Source organism: Piliocolobus tephrosceles, chromosome 13 (genome assembly GCF_002776525.5).
Source record: "Piliocolobus tephrosceles isolate RC106 chromosome 13, ASM277652v3, whole genome shotgun sequence".
In the NCBI taxonomy this organism is placed as follows: Eukaryota; Metazoa; Chordata; class Mammalia; order Primates; family Cercopithecidae; genus Piliocolobus; species Piliocolobus tephrosceles.
The window spans coordinates 43,818,097-43,838,211 of NC_045446.1; the positions used below are offsets into that span (position 1 = coordinate 43,818,097).

The 20,115-nt window shown below is 37.0% G+C and overlaps 1 protein-coding gene across 2 annotated transcripts in view; it reads right to left on the minus strand.

Moving 5' to 3' along the window:
• The window catches only part of PRMT3 (protein arginine methyltransferase 3), a 131,647-nt gene that overhangs the window by 26,409 nt on the left and 85,123 nt on the right, over nt 1-20,115 (minus strand). For both annotated transcript variants that reach the window (XM_023191503.2, XM_023191504.2), the window contains one exon: nt 19,442-19,528. In XM_023191503.2, the coding sequence (XP_023047271.1) occupies nt 19,442-19,528 (87 nt within the window). The remainder of the gene's footprint in view (nt 1-19,441; nt 19,529-20,115) is intronic.

Genomic DNA, 20,115 nt, shown 5'->3' on the forward strand with positions numbered 1-20,115 from the left:
TAGAAAGGCTTTCATGAAGAAGCCACACTTAAAGTAAAAACCTTAAAGATGATCAGGGAAAGGAAGAGTATACAAGGCTAAGGGTGTCTTTTCTATGCCTCTGCTATTCTAGTATAGAGCACTACATTAAAATTCTCCATTTATGTTGGCCTCTCCTTCTAAATGAAAGTCTTTAGGGCTAGAAATTACATTTTGATTATTTGTTGTATTCATAGTGCCTAGTACGGAAGCCCACACATAGGGTTCAGTACATGTTTGAATGACAAGTGATGTTGCATAGTATCTGCCATTTAAAAAGGCCCACTGCTTCTCTAGATTGCTCTCCTCCTGTTCCCTCACACATCATTGGTTTTCCACTGCTTGATATCAATAACTACCATTTCCTTATATTCCATTTTTCGTGCTGCTTTCTAATCTTCCCCAAAAACTATCCATTTGCAAAGGCCCCATGTTCCATTCCTATTTCCTCAAATTATCAGTTATAAGTAAACATTATATTTTAATTTTAAGAATACATTTGTTCACCTGAACAAAACATACACTGAATTTACAAATCAAGGCAGAACCAAAAAATTAGTTTTATGACTGCTGAAGAGGTTTAAAACTGATACCTATTAAAACTAATTTTTGTGTCTAGGTGACCAAGTTCTACCAAATGCTACTTGTCTTTACAACCCTTCAATAGTATAAATTAAGAGATGGAAAACTGAAAGAACGATTTAACAGACAGTAAAAGGGGGACACATAGAATATGTGATATGCCCTGTTTTCTGAAATGGTTTTTTTTTTTTTGCCCTTTTGAAAAGTGAGGTAGAAAGATGGCTACCAAGTCACCATCTAAGCCCTTCTGTTACGTACCCGATATGTAGGGTGGAAACTAAAAATCTGGCAAATATTATAAGGTATATTCTGAGTCATCGGGTATATATATCAAATTTATTTTTCTAATTTTTGACTTGTCTTTCCATAAGGACTGATTTCCTCCTGATTTATGTAGATGTACATACATCTACATAAGATGTCTATAAACTTTAGGTACTTTAGGATTTTTAGAAGATCTTCATGCCAATATTCACAATGGTTTCTGTCAGTGCCTAAGTTAAAATAAATCTGAACCTGGGAAGATTACTTCCTTATAGGTCATTACTCCAGGGGTAACTGGCTGAATCAAAAAGGAAAATACCTGGTCAAGCTCATTTCTTATCACAATCTAATAATGTTAATTGACAGCCTGTGTGATAAGTCTAGGGAGAACCCTTCTGACATCTCTAATCAAGAGTCTACTCGTATTGATTATTTGATAAATACACTATTTTGTGCTTATTGCTGTACTTCAGATAGATATTCTAGTCCTGCTTGAGTGTGATTATTTCTCAATTTATTGTCCTTCAACATTGCTGATTTCAAGCGTAAACCTATATCTATCTAGAATTAAACGATTTTAATATAGCTTAAGAATTTTAAGATTCCACTCAAATTGTATTTTAGAACAATTTGATGTTCAAATCCTTTTATAATATCACTCAAATGGAGGCTTTAGAATCAGAATCTTTTAAAATGCTACTACAATTTCTTTAATGTCTCTGAAATTTAAATAATGAATTACAGAAATGCAGAAGCATTATTTTCAGCATGGCTTTCAAAAGAGGATCAGGCACATGAATCTCTACCAAGTCTATGGACAGGTTATTTTACTCAACTTCAGGGTTCCTCATTTTGTGAACTTTTGCATTCTCTCTGACTAGGTTTACATACAACTTCAGTACTACAGATGATTCCTCCCACTATTCTAGGCAACAAACACATCCCTAAAAGTTATCTAAAGCAGGAAACGTATCTTCCTAAACATTTTTTCATAATGGTGATGTTTCCAAAAAGAGTATAAAAGAGTAGACAGAAAAGCTAAACACAAAGAATGAGTTGAAAAAAACACAGATTTTAAAAAGGCTAAAATCCTCTGGGGTTCAGTTTCAAGGGCTGTTGACTCTCTAGGGTTGCAAAAATGAAAGATAAAGTCAAATGGAAGTAAATTTTGAGAGCAATGCATAAGGTGCACCTGGACTTCAATCAATTATGGCAAATATTAGAACTAGACAGAATCCCTCTGAAACAAAGTAGTAAGACATTATTTTTTTTTTTTTTTTGAGTACTCATATTCTGCAGAGGATAAGTCACATGGGAAAAATCTCAAAATTACCTTGGAAAATCTCTTAAGATGTCATTTTGGAGACTAACATATAAACTATCCCTCAGTAAGTTCAATACAACCCATTCTTTAAGCAATGGTACAAATCACCGTTTCTTTGGCTGGGTTCCAGATGAAGTAGATGGCTTATAGTGAGTGCCATATTGTATTAAAAATACACACTTCTATAAAGACAATCCATGCAGTCTAGCAAGATGCTTATCCTACAGAAATCTAAAGAAACAGCAGATGTGTTTCTCACCTCATGCTCATTTTGGGGCACATGTTCAAAATTAAAAAGGAGGGCAGAATCATCTGTACTACTGAGACCATTATTTCTCTCAGACTCTTTTTGTTTAACCTGAATGCTTGCAGCTAATTTGCATAAATTATATCTGCATATGATGCTGCTCCACTGGATTTGCTTTAAAAAACGAGCTTTTGGAACTCAACAGCCTCAAGGAATAGCATAGGTTAAAAAATACATCCTCATTCAAGAGCAATTTATGTAATTTTATGATTGTTTAAAATGCTTTGTTAAATAGTGTCAGCAGCATATTTTGGTGGATATTTTCAAAAAGTCCACAAAATGTTCTTTTGATTCCTACTCTCAAGTATCTGGGCCAAATATGTCACAAGTATGACTTGACAAGACAGGTCACAGGACTGTGTTTCAATTCCCTACTAGATATCACTACTTAACTCAAAGGTATGAAATTCAACATACTAATAATTGAGTGTCTGATCCTCACCTCTGAATCTGTTCTTCTTCCAATTTTCTTTGACTTAAAAAGACAGGACCATAATTTTTCAAATTGTATAAGGAACTTGGAGTCATCACTGATACTGAGAGCAATGGGAGTTATGCCCTCACTCCCCATTATCTAACTCATTCTCAAATCCTGTCAATTTTATCTCTTAGATAACTCATGCACAAGTCCACTAAAACTGCCTTTGTGTAAGTCACTGCTAATTATTGCCTGAGCTAGATTAACCTACCCATTGGCCTCCCACATCCACTCTGGTCTCCTCTTTGTTCTCCATATTCTAGCCAGTCTTTCTAAAGGGCCCTTCTGATCACAACACTGTTTAAAAAACATCACAACTGAAACAGCCAAATAGCACAAGGCGCTTTCCATCTCTTAGCACTATGATCTACATGCCCCAGCCATGCTAGGCTTCTTTCAACTCCATCAAATCACTGACCACCAGACAGACATTTTTTGGCTTTGGTCAACTTTTCAACTGAAGTATTACATACAAGCAAAAAACCAGATTTTTAGCTAATGCAAGAACCACTGGTTTTACATAGAACACACACACACACAGAAGTGAGCAAATCATTGGGATACATCTCAGTGAACTTTTTCAAGGTGAACACACTTGTATAAACACTACCCAGATCAAGATATGGACCACTCCTAGTACTCCACAGACTTCTTTTATGCTCCTTTCCAGTCAAAGTCACCCCACAGATTGTAACCACTATTCTGATGTCAATGATCAGATGGATCTCGAACTCCTGGCTTCAAGCGATCCTTCCAAATGTTGGGATTATAGGTGTAAACCACTGCACCCAGCCTTTCCCCGCTTCTTAAATCAACTGTTTGTTCATGAAATTCATCCATGTTGTGCTGTATTGGCAAGCTCATCTTTTTCAATGCTGTATTTTATTCCATAGATATATCACATTTATCCATCATACTTTCTAGCTTGGGGCTGAGGAAGGCTGCAATGGACATTCTTGAACATTTTTTTTTTTTTTGGTGAACATATCAACATATTTCTGTGTATGTATCTGGACCCAGGAGGGAAATAGTTAAGACACAGGGTAAACATGTATTCAGCTTTGGTAACTACAGCAGCTGGCTGAGATGTACAGAAACATCTTTATCTCAGTGCAGTACTTATGCCTTGTCACTCTTAGGCATTTCTTATTGTTGTGAGAGTCTTTTTTTTTTTTTTTTTTTTTGAGACGGAGTCTTGCTCTGTCACCCAGGCTGGAGTGCTGTGGCCGGATCTCAGCTCACTGCAAGCTCCGCCTCCCGGGTTCACGCCATTCTCCTGCCTCAGCCTCCCGGGTAGCTGGGACTACAGGCGCTGACACCTTGCCCGGCTAGTTTTTTGTAGCTTTTTTAGTAGAGATGGGGTTTCACCGTGTTAGCCTGGATGGTCTCGATCTCCTGACCTCGTGATCCGCCTGTCTCGGCCTCCCAAAGTGCTGGGATTACGGGCTTGAGCCACCGCGCCCGGCCTGTTGTGAGATTCTTTAAAAAAAATACCCTACTATCACAAATTTCAAACATACACAATTACAGAACCTCTGACGAACCTATCACCTATATTCGGCACATATACTTCACCTATTCTCTTGAGCAAATACCCTATATTATGTCATTTCTTCCCTCCAAATTCAGTTTGCATCTGTAAAAAGATGGACATTTTCTTAGATAACTAGAATGCCCTTACCACATGTAACCAGATTTTCAATAATTCTTTAGTATTATTTAATATCCATAGGGTGAATTTTTTTTCCACTGAGGGGTGGCCCTGAAAATAGGGTGAATTTTATCATGTTTCCACTATTAATGCCTCCTGAATAGAGGAACTATCGGTTTTGGCTTGTTACTACATTCCCAATGCCTCTCAGCTCCTAGCATGTGCTACTACTCAAAGAACATTTCCTGAGAATAAACGAAGACATGTAAATGTTCTCATCACCATCTAAGCCCAGCCACAAAGGTTCAGATTTCAGAGAAGAGTAGAAAGTTCAGGACCATACTTTAGACCACATGGTCATTCACAAGGAGGAACCTAAAACCAACTGTAGAGGTGGGATCACATAATGAGAAATGCTCTCCCCAAAGACATAAAATTTACTTAATGAAGCCTATTAAAATATATACCAGATGTCCCATTAAAACCTATGATGCAAGTTCAAGACAAATCTTACTATTTCTAAGCAGCACAGATGTGTTTTAATAATTAGTTTCGTTAGCTGATTAGCTTTGCAAGGTCAAAATTAGGTCAACTTACAACAAAAAGTACTAAGAGCTAATTTAATAACTAGAAATGAGCTTAGAGTTAGTAGGATTCTGTTGTCAGAGATTTTTTGGAAGCATTATAAGAAGATTTAAAGAACACAATTGCAAATAAATGGGCTAATCTTGAAGTTTTTTTCTTAAGCCATTAGAAAAATTTAAAGCTTAATTAAAAAGTAAAATGAAAACAAAGAGTATTATGACTAAGAGATCACTGGTTTGAATTGTAAACATTTTAAAGTTTCTTTTAATAGCAATTGCATTAGCCTTAAAAAACTGAATAACTGAAAGACTTGTTTTGATTCCATCCAAAGCTAAATATTGGTGCCTCTTAAATATCTCTATCATTTATCAAGTAGTTTTTTTTTTTTTTTTCTCAAAGAGACAGGGTCTCACTCTGTCTGGAGTGCAGTGGTACAATCATTGCTCGCTGCAGCCTTCAACTCCTATCAAGTAGCTCATCAAAGAAAAAGCAAAGAACTGAAAGGTAACATAAAATTTACTTTTACTTCACTAACTTTTGTTTACTTTCATTTACCTTTCCTAACTTTATTTCCGAACTTTCTAAAATCCTAAATATGTAGGCCCAGATTTATTTTCCAGTTTGAGCTTTAAAAAGCAATTTATCCAAGGATGACTTCTAATTAGGATGTAGAGAGTTGCAAAAGACCCTCACTCTGACATAACAAAAATAACAAAAAGAAAATACTAGACTGACTAAATATTTCTCATTAAAACCACAGAGGAGTCTCACATGCAAATAGGTCTAAATATACTGTCTGCAGAGAGGAATACATTCTTCCTAGCTTAGCAAAAACAGCAGCTTTCATACCTGAGGGCATTTGCCCATGCAGTGGGTAAAGTAGCAAAAATGCCATAGGCACAAGAACTGTGCTGGGACAAAGAAACACTAGCCAGGCCCAGTGCACTGGTGCACTAGTATAGTGCCCTGGAATATGGAGAAAACCAAGAGGCAGAGCTGGTCCTCTCTTCAAACCAATTCTCCCTCATGTTACTTACTGGAGTGGACGAAGCTGGTGATTGTGCTGCAAAGCAGGAAGAGAGGGGGGTTTCTCCCAACCCAAAACCTTCTGTGGCCACACAGTTCACTATCTCTATTAATATGACATTACTATTCATTTATCTGCTATTCCAGAAGCTACTGCTTAGAAAGAAGAAGGTATTTGTTTCAAGTACCTCAAGAAAATCTATTTATTTGAACATCAGATTTATCAATGAATCCTCAGGAGTGTAAATACCCTCTTCTCAAGAACAGATGACTCACTACACTGTTTACTCTGCAAGACTCTACTTTTTTTGTTTTGTTTTTGTTTTGAAACAGTGTCTTGCTCTGTCACCCAGGCTGGAGTGCAGTGGTGCTACGTCGGCTCATTGCAACCTTCACCTCCCAGGTTCAAGCAATTCTCCTGCTTCAGCATCCCGAGTAGCTAGGACTATAGACACGCACCACCATGCCTGGCTAATTTTTGTATTTTTAGTAGAGACCGGGCTGGTTTTGAACTCCTGACCTCAGGTGATCTGCCCGTCTCAGCCTCCAAAACTGCTGGGATTACAGGCGTGAGCTGCTGCGCCCAGCCAAGACTCACTTTAAAACCCACCCCTAGATGTGTCTACCAATTCTCAACTCATGCCAAATCCTAATCAGGACCTTTTCCCTCCAATGCACACACTGAAAGACCTGCTGAGAATTTCATAAATATTTTCACATCCTTCCTCTGAGATGCTATTAAGACTGTCAATGTAGTGGTCATCCTTACTGTAGTAAACCATAAACTCGGCTTTAGTTTGATGGTCTTCCCAAGAACTTGGCCAGAGGGAAGGGCTTGATCTTGTGCTTAAGACACTGGAAATCAAAAGGGATCAACCCTTCCTCCTAGCTAGCTAGGAGATATTCTTCTAAGGGAAAATATTACCTACTCTAGTCTGTATTATTCTTTTACACAATGTTTAGCATAAAATATGAGAACAAACTGGAAAATGTGACCCTTAAAAGGGAAGAGAAGCAAAATCGCAGAGCACTTGGGGAATAAGCAAATTCATCTTAAAAGAATGATTATAAACATCAAGGAATTCAGATAAAAAGATGGCTCAAACTGGTTAAAGAGATAAAATGAAAATAGAAATTGTACAACTAAAAAAAATCTGAAATAAAAATATTTATTGGCTAAAAATGAACAGCAGAAAGAATACAAAAAAGAAATAATGAATTAAAAAGTAGGTGAAAACAAATTATTCAAAAGGGATTTAAGAAGTGACTACCATATTTCAAGCTTTTCCTTTATTTTGGGAGGGGCAAAGTTTTTCACTTCCTCATGGAATGTTGGCTGTAAAATTTATTAACTACATTTTTCCTCCAGAAACCCAGAGTCTCTGTATATCTCTATATTTAAACCTTTACATTCATATTAAAATGGTCACAGTACTTGCTTTCTTTCATTTAAGTGCCTTTCCAGGGCAGAGAATATGTTTTGTTTTGTTTTGTTTTTGAGATGGAGTTTTTGCTGTATTGCACAGACTGGAGTGCAATGGGGCGATCTCCACTCACTGCAACCTCTGCCTCCTGGGTTCAAGCAATTCTTCTGCCTCAGCCTTCTGAGCAGTTGGGATTACAGGCGCCTGCCACCACGCCCGGCTAATTTTTTGGTATTTTTAGTAGACATGAGGTTTCACCATGTTGGCCAGGCTGGTCTCGAACTCTTGGCCTCAGGTGATTCACTCGCCTCGGCCTCCCAAAGTGTTAGGATTACAGGTGTGAGTTACAGTGCCCGGCCATGTTTTGTTTGTTTTTATGTGCCTGCTTTATAGACAAGTACTTGGCACATAGTCAGCATTTAATATTTGTTTAAATCTGTGAATGTAAAGATTTAAAAGGTTATTAAAAAGACATTAAATAGGCGAGCGCGGTGGCTCACGCCTGTAATCCCAGCACTTTGGGAGGCTGAGGTGGGCGGATCACCTGAAGTCTGGAGTTCGAGACCAGCCTGGCCAACATGGTGAAATCCCATCTCTACTAAAATACAAAAATTAGCCAGGCATGGTGGCATGTGCCTGTAATCTCAGCAACTGGGAGGCTGAGGCAGGAGAATTCCTTGAGCCTGGGAGGTGGAGGTGGCAGTGAGCAGAGATCGCACCTCTGCACTCCAGCACAGGAGACAGAGCTAGACTCCGTCTCAAAAAAAATAAAGACATTAAATATCTCTCATGACACTACTCAAATTTACAAAGTTTGATAGAATCCAAAATAAAGGACTTTAAGAGGTTTTTAAGTAAAAACAGAGTCATGTGCCACATATCAATGTTTCAGTCAATGACTGCATATACAATGGTGGTCCCATAAGATTATAATACTAAGGGGCCAAGATGGCCAATTAGAAGCAGCTGCAGTCTGCAGCACTCAGTGAATGAAAGCAGCAAATGAATTCAGCACCTTCAACTGAAGTATCCAGGTTGTCGTATTGGGACTGACTGGGCAAACAGCTCGACCCACAGAAACAGAAGAAAAGCAGGGTGGGGTGATGGTCCAACCGGGAGCAGCACTGTAGAAAGTAACATTTCCTCTTCAAGGTTTCCCTTCTTGTTAAAGGACAATAATAATCATAAATGTTAGAAATAATTTATTTTAAAGACTAACTTTGTTCAAACCTCCTTGCTTTGTGCTAATAACTCTTTGTTAAGCCCTATCCTAAGTAGCTCACAGGCAAGTAGTACATTCTATGTCCTTGTACCTTAACCAAGATAGTTGTGCTAGACGTGCTCACAGGCATGTCCCAGCTCGCAGCCTTAAGAATGTTATTACTTTTCTAAGTCCTTTAGTAAACAACTTCCCCTTTTCCTTTGTCCTTCCATTGCTTTCACCTATTTAGAAAAGTTTTAAATTATTATCCAGTTAGGTTTTAGTTTAGATTGTGAGGTCTGGCTCCAGCCAATGTAAACAAGACATAGCAGCAAAGACAAGCTGCGTAAAAGACATAAATTGCTTCCCTCCTTTGTTCAAGTGTGCTCTTGCCATTGTTCTATCCACAAAGAGCACCCGTTTTGCAGAAAGTAAAATTGCCTTGCTGAGAGAACTTTTTGTCTGAATGCTGATTTTTTCCTTGCAGGACTGAAGAACAAGCATTCTAACAGCACGAAGCCAAAGGAACACTCAGTTCCAGTCAAGGGAAGTGGTGAGTGATTGTGCGATCCTGCCCAGGAAACCACACTTTTCCCATGGATCTTTGCACCTAGGAGATCCCTTTGTAAGCCACACCACCAGGATCAATACACAGACCCGTATTGACCATGGTCTCCACAGAAATACAAACAACCATCAAAGAATACTATAAAAACCTGTACATATACAGGTCCAATACACAGACCTGTACAGAGTCCTGGCAGAGCAGCTGCTGGGGCATATACAGAGACTCAGGAGTTTTGCATACTTTGGCTCCAGGATTCCTGGCAAGGCCAGATATCTGTCCCTACATACTCTTAGGAGGGGAACTGAATCCAGGAAGCAAGTAGTGTCATTCTGTGGGCCCCACTGGCTTGGAATTCCAGTCAGGTTTGCCTGAGAAGGACCAAATTCCCAGGGGAAGGGGTGGCTGCCATCTCTGCAGTTCTGTCAACTTGATTATTCCAGCCTGCCGGCTCTGGAGAGTCCAGATAGTCTAGACAAGGAATGGTCTTGCACAACACTGCGCAGCTGCACTACCAAAAAGGAGCCAGACTTCTTCTTTAAGCAGATCCCTGATCCCATTCCTTCTACCTGGGTGAGACCTCCCAACAGGGATCTCTAGCCACCTCCTAGGGGTGCAGTTCAGGCTGGGAACAGGTCAGTACCCTGCAGGGATGGGGCTTCCAGAGGAAGGAGCAGGCTGCCATCTTTGCTGTTTTGCAGCCTTCACTGGTCAAACCCTGTATGACACTTGGTATGAGAGAAACTGAGGTAACTAGGGCCTGCAATGGACCCACAGCAGCCCTACTGTTAAAAACAGAAAACAACATCAATGAAAAACCTGACAAAAACCCCATTCAAAGGTTAACAACCTCAAAGATGAGAAAGGATCAACACAAAAATGCTAAAAACTCAATAAACCAGTGCCTCTTTTCCTCCAAATGACTGCAACACCTCTCCAGCAAGGACATAGAACTGGGCTGAGGCTGAGATGGCTGAATTGACAGAAGTAGGCTTCAGAAGGTGGGTAATAACGAACTTTGCTGAGCTAAAGGAGCATGTTGTAACCCATTGTAAAGAAGCTAAGAATCATGATAAAACATTACAGGAGCTGTTAACCAGAAGTAAAACACTCCTCAGCAAATGCAAAAGAACTGATATAATAGTCTCTCAGACTTCAGCACAATTAAATTCACTTAAAACCACACAACTACATGGAAATTGAACAATCTGCTGCTTAATGACTCCTGGGTAAATAAGTGGAATTAAGGCAGAAAGCAAGGAGTTCTTTGAAACTAGTGAGAACAAAGAGACAACATACCAGAATCACTGCGATGCAGCTAACGCAGTTTTAAGAGGGAAATATATAGCACTAAATGCCCACATCAAAAAGCTAGAAAGATCTTAAATCGACATCCTAACATCACAACTAAAAGCACTAGAGAACCAAAAGCAAACAAACCCCAAACCTAGCAGAAGGCAAGAAATAAGATTAGAGCAGAACTGGAGACACAAAAAACTTCAAAACATCAATGAATCCAGGAGCTGGTTTTTTGAAAAAATTAATACAATAGACTGCTAGCTAGATAATAAAGAATAGAAGAATCTAATAAATACAATCAGGAATGGTAAAGGAATATTACCATGGTCTCCACAGAAATAAAAACAACCATCAAAGAATACTATAAAAACCTGTAAATAAACTAGAAAACCTAGAAGAAATGGATAAATTCCTGGACATACACACTCTCCCAAGACTGAGCCAGGAAGAAATTGAATCCCTGAACAGACCAATAATGAGCTCTGAAATTGAGGTGGTGATAAATAGCCTATCAACACCCCATCCTCCCACCAACAGAAAAAAGCCCAGGACCAGATAGATTCACAGCTGAATTCTAATTCTACCAGAGGTACAAAGAGGAGCTGGTACCATTTCTACTGAGACCATTCAAAATAATTGAAAATTGAAAAGGAGGGACTCCTCCCTAACTGGTTCTATGAGGCCAGCATCACCTTGATACCAAAACCTGGAAGAGCTACAATAACAAAAGAAAACTTCAGGCCAATATCTTTGATGAACATCAATGCAAAAATCCTCAACAAAACACTGGCAAACTGAATTCAGCAGCACATCAAAAAGCTTATCCACCACGAACAAGTTGGCTTCATCCTTGGGAGGCAAAGTTGGTTGAACATATTGGAATCAATAAATGTGATTCATCACAAAAACAGAACCAATGCCAAAAACCACACAATTATCTTAATAGATGCAGAAAAAGCCTTCAGTAAAATTCAACATCCCTTCATGTTAAACACTCTAAATAAACTAGGTATTGGTGGAACATATCTCAAAATAATAAGAGCTATTTATGACAAACCCACAGCCAATATCATACTGAGTGGGCAACAGCTGGAAGCATTCCCCTTGAAAACAAGCACAAGACAAGGATGCCCTCTCTCACTACTCCTATTCAACATAGCATTGGAAGTCCTGGCCAGGGTAATCAGGCAAGAGAAAGAAATATAGCATATTTAAATAGGAAGAGAGGAAGTCAAATTGTCTTTGTTTGCAGATGACATGATCCTGTATCTAGTAAAACTCCATCATCTTAGCCCAAAAGCTTCTTAAGCTGATAAGCAACTTCAGCAAAGTCTCAGGATACAAACTCAACGAGCAAAAAATCACTAGCATTCCTATACACCAACAACAGGCAAGCAGAGAGCCAAATCATGAATGAGCTCCCATTCACAACTGCTACAAAAAATACCTAGGAATATCACTAACAGGGAAACTGAAAGACCTCTTCAAGGAGAACTGCAAACCACCGCACAAGGAAATAAGAGAGGTCACAAACAAATGGAAAAACATTCCATGCTCAGGGATAGGAAGCATCAATATTGTGAAAATGGCCATACTTCCCAAAGTAATGTACAGGTTCAATGCTATTCCCATTAAACTACCATTGACATTCTTCACAGAATTAGAAAAACTATTTTAAAATTCATGTGGAACCAAATCCTAAGCAAAAAGAACAAAGCTGGAGGCATCATGCTACCCAACTGCAAACTATAGTACATGGCTATAGTAACCAAAACAGCATGGTACCGGTACAAGGACAGACACATAGACCAATGGAACAGAATGGAGAGCTCAGAAATAAGACTTCACACTTACAATCATCTGATCTTCAAAAAACCTGACAAAAACATGCGAAGGGGAAAGGGAGTCTCTATAAAGTGGTGCTGGAAGAACTGGCTAGCCATATGCAGAAAATTAAAACTGGACCCCTTCCTTATACCATATACAAAAATTAACTCAAAATGGATTAAAGACTTAAACGTAAAACCCAAAACTATAAAAACCCCAGAAGAAAATCTAGGTAATACTATTAAGGACATAGGCATGGGCAAAGATTTCATGATAAAAATGCCAAAAGCAATTGTAACAAAAGCAAAAATTGGCAAATGGGGTCTAATTAAAGAGCTTCTGCACAGCAAAAGAAACTATCATCAGAATGAACAGACAACCTACACAATGGGAGATTTTTGCAATCCATCTGACAAAGGTCTAATATTCAAAATCTACTGGGAACTAATGCAAATTTACAAGAAAAACCATTAAAAAGTGGGCAAAGGACAGGAATACTTCTTCACTTGTGGCCAACAAACATATGGAAAAAAAGTTCAATATTACTGATCATTAGAGAAACGTAAATCAAAACCACAAGGAAATACCATCTTATACCCGTCAGAATGGCGATTATTAAAAAGTAAAACAGATGCTGGTGAAGTTGTAGAGAAGGAGGAACACTTTTACACGGTTGGTGGAAATGTAAATTAGTTTAACCATTGTGGAAGACAGCCATTACTGAGTACATATCCAACGGAATAGAAATAATTCTATTATAAAGATACATGGACATGTACACTGCAGCACTATTCATGATGGCAAAGACATGGAATCAACCTAAATGCCCATTAATGGGAGACTGGATAAAGGAAATGTAGTACATATACATATATACCACGGAATACTATGCAGCCCTAAAAAGGAACAAGATCATGTCCTTTGCAGGGCCGTGGATGGAGCTGGGAGTTATCCTCAGCAAACAAATACAGGAACAGAAAATCAAACACCACATGTTCTCACTTATAAGTGGGAGCTGAATAATGCCAACACATGGATACCTGGGGAGGCAACAACACATACTAGGAGAACATCAGGAAGAACAGCTAATGGACACTGGGCATACTACCTGGGTGAGGGGATGATCTGTACAGCAAACCACCATGGCACATGTTTACCTATGGAAAAAACCTGGACATCCTGCACATGAACCCCAGAATTGAACAGTTGAAGAAAAAATGATAATACCGTATTTTTACTGTACCTTTTCTATGTTTAGATATATAAATACCACTGTGTTATAACTGCCTATAGTTGTAAATATAGTAACATGCTGTACAGGTTTGTAACTTAGGAGCAATAGGCTATACCATATAGCCTAGGTGTATAGTAGGCTATATAATCTAGGTTTTTATAAGTATATTCTATAATATTTGCACAATGACAAGACTGCCTAATGATACATTTCTTCACATATATCCCCCTCATTAAGTGATGTGTGACTGTATAAAAAAAGTCTGCTTCTTTTACAAGGAAAAATTCCTAGGAAAAACATTCTTAAATGACATTTATAAACATGTTAAGGAATGTTTGTGCAAACTGAAAATTGCTATACCAGTCATGCTGGTACATGCTAATAGAAAAGTAGAATAAAAGAAAAAAATGCTGAAATTAAGATATAAAAACTATTAAGAGATGATATATCAAATAAAAACCTTTACAGGTCAAATACCCATAATCTGAAAACCTGAAATGCTCCAAAATCTAAAACTTTGGGTGATGACATCATGCTCAAAGGAAATGCTTTTGGATTTCAGATTTTTGCATTAGGAATGCATAACTGGAAATGGAAATATTCCAAAATCCAAAAAATTTCTAAATCTGAAACACTTCTGGGCCCAAGCATTTTGTATAAGGGATACTCAACCTGTATTATTTGTGTATGAGCATGTAATCTGATAAATCCATCTTAACTATTTTCATTTTTAAGGTAAACAACTCATTTGTTCTGTAATAAGCATTACTAAAAATCATTTAATGTATACTTACAATTATGAACGAACATACCTTTCTATACCTTTAAGTAGCTTATAGACACACAGATGCAAATATAAATGCCACTTGGCATACAGAGTAAAAATATTACACCAATGACATTATAAACAAACTAGAACTCACAAGATAAAACATGAGTTCTAAATTTTATAGTCTCACCGCTTTTGCTTTTGAACACCTATAAACTTTCCACAAAAATAATGGACTTTATTGTTCATTTTTGGCTAAGTTAAGGAGGCTGATATGACAGAGGAAATGTCAGGAGCCAACTAAACCTTCATCTCTATTGTAAAAGCAATGACAATTTTATCTAAACGGTCAAAAACATCCTAGAATAAAGTAAGAAATGCTCAGAAAATTGCTATGTATGTGATACCAGTATTCATTGAAAAAGTATCCTTCAATCATTATAGGCAACCAAGATTCAAGACATTTACATATAAACATCACATGTTAAATTCTTAAAATATAAAGTCTGTTAATGTAAAACATTAAAATGCCATGAAACTTCATCTGTGGCATATGGGGATGTGTGTATTTGGTGGTGGAGAAGACTGCAGAAGAAAATGTTTTCTAATCAAGAAGCTATATAAAAGTATTATCAGCCTATAGCATACATGCTATTAAAATACAAAAGGGGTGTTAGCATCTTGTAACTGTAAAATCCAATTTCCTCTAACTTTTAAATTAGGCCACAAATTTAGAATCTCATTAATAAATAAATAAATGGTATGACCAGGCGCAGAGTGGCTCACGCCTGTAATCCCAGCACTTTGAGAGGCTGAGGCAGGCAGATCATCTGAGGACAGGAGCTCGAGACCAGCACAGCCAACACAGTGAAACCCTGTCTCTACTAAAAATACAAAAATTAGCCAGCTGTGGTGGTGCACGTCTGCAGTCCCAGCTACTAGGGAGGCTGAGCCAAGAGGATCGCTTGAACCCGGAAGGTGGAGGTTGCAGTAGGCTGAGATTATGCCACTGCACTCCATCCTGGGCAATAGAGTGAGACCCTGTCTCAAAAAAGAAAAAAAAAAAAAGGTTATACATACACATATATTTAAACTGGGCTAACTACAATAGAGAAATTCTCCACCTTAATTAGCAGCTGAGCATTCGTTTCAACACGAGAGCAGCATTTAATATATCTGAAGGTTTGTACTTAGCAGTACAAATTCAGATACTTTCTTCTTCTATCTAAAAAAGTCCAATCTCTTCCTCTTATTCCCCAAAGTTATTTATTCCTTTACTAGGCTTTTAAAAAACTTTCAATATCTTCACTAATTCTTCTAACTATAAAGGGGAAACAAGGTTCCAATTAGGCACTCATCCTTTTTAATACTTTTGTTATAGATTATTCCCACAGAAGCTGGGCAACTAATCCATTCAAAGAGGCCATGCTTGCATAATAAGCTCCAGATGGATAGGTCTGTAGGAGGGAGGGTAAGGAGTTGACACCACCTCAAAGAGCAAGAGAATCGAAGTAAATATGGGTGGATGGTTAAGATTCACAAATAATGAACACCTAATAAAAGCATTAGGCCACAAAATCTTACTTATGTCAAGCTCACGTTAGAGTAAGCATGCTGGGAAGGAGGTTTCCAAGAAACGTAGATGCTTAACCAAACAAGTATAAGCTTACTCTGACAGGATAAAGGAAAACTTCAAAGATCTACCTCCTATCTGCTACAAAGAGGATGAACTATGGTACTGATTTCATCACATGAATCTGTGAGGCCTTCTGATTATACATATTCTCTTTCCCTCTTCATTCCAACTGCTTGATTATTTGCCAAAAATAAACACTGTTAAATCTGTTTCAAATGCAACATGAAGCCTGCTTTCTTCTACCCCTTGAGATCTTATTCAAAGGTTTCTCTCGTAGCTTCTACAATCCCACCAAGAAGGTTTTTCAGGTCAGAAAAGAGTAAGGAGATTTTATTTCACCTTTCTTCTACCTCTTGAGATCTTATTCAAAGGTTTCTCTCGTAGCTTCTACAATCCCACCAAGAAGGTTTTTTAGGTCAGAAAAGAGTAAGGAGATTTTATTTCACAAGTAAAACATAGCAATTTTTTCCTTCACCAGCAAGATGAGAATAATATGAGTACTCATCTCAAATGGTTATTACGAGAAGTAAATAATGCTTTTAAAGTGATCAGCACATTATCTGACATTCAAGTGTTCAATGGCTGTTGATATAAGTTATCTTCCTCTGATAATATTAACTAAATTTGAAAGGATAACATCAGAAGAGTTAACATTCAATGCTAACTACTAAAATATTTTATCTTCAGTACCTGGCACGCATCCAGTAAATGGTTTGTAACAATACATTCTTCCTGAGGTGAATTATGGAACTAGGTTATTCAGCAGTGACTAGACACCTAAAATTCCACTCCAACCTGCCACCTTCTTCGCAAACCTCAGGCTCATCTAATTTCCAAACAAACTTTTTCATAAACACCATTCAGGCAAGGTGAGACTAAAAATGCAAATCTAAATAAAAGGTACTTTACAGAGATATAATGTAACAGTTTACTTAAAATTCACTTTTCTTATGGAACTTTGTACAGGACAAATGCAGAAAGTACTTGACACTTTGATTCTTCAATATTAAAAGCTGAATCACAATCTCTGAATTAAATAGACTTTACCAGTTTTTTTCTTGTTTTGTTTCTTTTTACTCTTTTAAGTATACAGAATAAAACTAAGATGACTGAAAGATACAGTTTCATTTAATACAAACCTTCTTGTACTCTATCCTAAATACTAGGAAATAGAAAACAATTCCATATATGTGTTATGAAACTCCAGATCTGTAGTATAAAACTGTAGCTAAAACTACTTTCCAAAACTTACTGACAGCTAGGGCCCCAAATGACCTAGATTCACCAAGCAGATATGCTGAATGAAGATTTGGAAGGAGGAAATGGACCTACATGGGTTGGGAGGACAGAAGACCAGGAACCAGGATGGTAGTAAAGGGTTTCATTCATGTGGGGTTGTCAGTGGTGGCTAACATGGAGTGGGCCAGGGGAATTAGGGTAAATAGAACCTACAGTGGTAGGCGACTTAAAACAGGCAGCTCTGTAGCAGGCCAGTTTAAAGGTGTGCTTCTAGAAGTTTCTAGAAGTTCAAAATACAGTCTGTTCCTTTTGTTCTCCCAATGTATCTGGAAACTACTGTATTCCCTCTAATAAATCTCTCAGTTTAAACAACTGATTTAAATTCAGTTGTTTAAAACTAAGAACCCTGACCAATAAACTAGAAAAAAAAAAAAAGAACATTTTAATGAAAGTCAATAAATTTTTCTATCTATATAGAGTTCACAAATATGCACAACAGTTTTTGACATCTTCACTAGAGTTTCACATCTGCTCTATTTTGATTCATGTGATAGTCACTGAAAATATATGTGAAATATATACTTAATACTGGTGATATGACCATTTATATCTAGGAATTCCTTTATAGATGATTGATCAATTTTCATCAGTCAAGATGGTCTTTTTTCAACTCTTGTGTATTACTAATATCAAAACAGAGGAAAGTCTAGGAGTTAGTCTTTAGCCTAATTTCAATTGACAAAAATAATTACTAAAAAGCAGAATTAGAAAATGCATGGGAAATACAAAGAATCAAATTTTGCTTTTTGTTAATTAAATAAATGACTGATGAGTGCTCCAAAGTCACAAATCTGGAATCTGGATATTTAAACTTTAAAAAATTATAAAGCCAACTTCAACTAAAAGAAGAAGCCCTCAAAACATCAAAGTACATTGTTAAACTTATTTGGATATAAAACAATTGCTGAATCAAAATGAACTGAAATGACTGTAAAGAAGACATGAAGTCTTGTGTATATCAATCTCAACCAAATATTTAAAAGAATCAGGCAGAAGACTCAATGTTAACATGACTTATAATCTATTTTACAGATTCTGACAATACAATTTTCCATAAAAATGGTAACTTCTGATGACAGTTTTAAAAACCATATATTTTAAAAATAATATAAATATTCATGTTCATACCACCTATATAAACTCATACTATAAAGGAGCACATCTTATGAACAATTTGAGTCTCCTGACAGCAGTAAATGTTATCTTAATAAACATTTATAAATTGAGGGGAAAATTTTTTATATTTTAATAATTAATGTTTCTGGCTATATTGTAGGTGCTTTCACATATATCTCATTAATCCATGTAATGAGTCATCGAAATATAATTATCCCCATTTTTCTTAAAACAATTACATAGTCTGAAGTACAGATGACTTAGGTAACTTGAACAATGAAATAACTGGTAGAACCACAAATGAACCCAGATCTCCCTAACGTTTCCAAAGGATTTTTTTTCTATTAGACCATTAAATTATTATTAGATTTATTATTAGATTTTAAAAAGAAAGGTAACTATGAGATTTTTGAAAGTTAACTTAATAGCAATTCTATAATTTTTTCATACATAAATATAAAATATTCTACCAAATAAACATATCTTCCACCTAAATTAAATGTTAAGAGTTAAAGGGAGGAATACGGTATGAACTTTGGTCTTTAAAGATAAAGTTGAGTACTCTTGACTAATCACGTGATAGGAAATGATGACGACTCTATAAAGAAAAATCATTATGTAAACAGGGTTTCCTAATACCTTTTCTACTGAATTAAACTTTTTTGAAGTTTACTGACCTATTAATTGGATCTGTTCAATGGCCTGGCAGAGGCAATGGTAGACTGTCAGAGGCAATAGTCGTTTTCATTTGTCACAAGCCTGGTAATTAAACTCATTAGCCTGCCAATCAACTGCACTGCTAGTGAAATTTGTAAAAGCAGAACAAAATAGCTTACCGTGCACATGGATGTCTTTGTGATTTTCAGGGTAAAATCTGATGAAAACTCCAAATCTGAGATAGATGTTGTATGGCAATCTATATGCTACCCATTAAAAAGGAGTGAAGAAAGAGCTTAGTAAAAATAGTCCAAAAAAAAAGCCCCAAAAAACAAAACAACATAAACAACTCAGACAAACACTACTTCTTTTACGCACAAATGATTATTAGAAACCAATGTTTTGCAAACTTTAACTACATGCTAGTTTTTGGAATTATTTATAAGTTTAAGGAGTACTAGTACTATCATTTTGTTAATTTTTCCTTAAATTCATTTAACTTAGACTCCTTGTAAACAATAGTATTTATCAAATCATAGCTCTAATGTGCTAAAGTTTTCCTGATGCACTAAAATAAATACTTTCAAATAAAAATTGTTTTCCTGTGTTTCACCTAACATTTTGCCCATCGTGTATGGTACACCCACCACAATTGCTATAAATAATGTATGATAATAGTCAATACATTTATAGGAACTGCCAACTTCAAAACACAGGCTTGGCCGGGTGCGGTGGCTCAAGCCTATAATACCAGCACTTTGGGAGGCCGAGACGGGTGGATCACGAGGTCAGGAGATCGAGACCATCCTGGCTAACCCAGTGAAACCCCGTCTCTACTAAAAAAATACAAAAA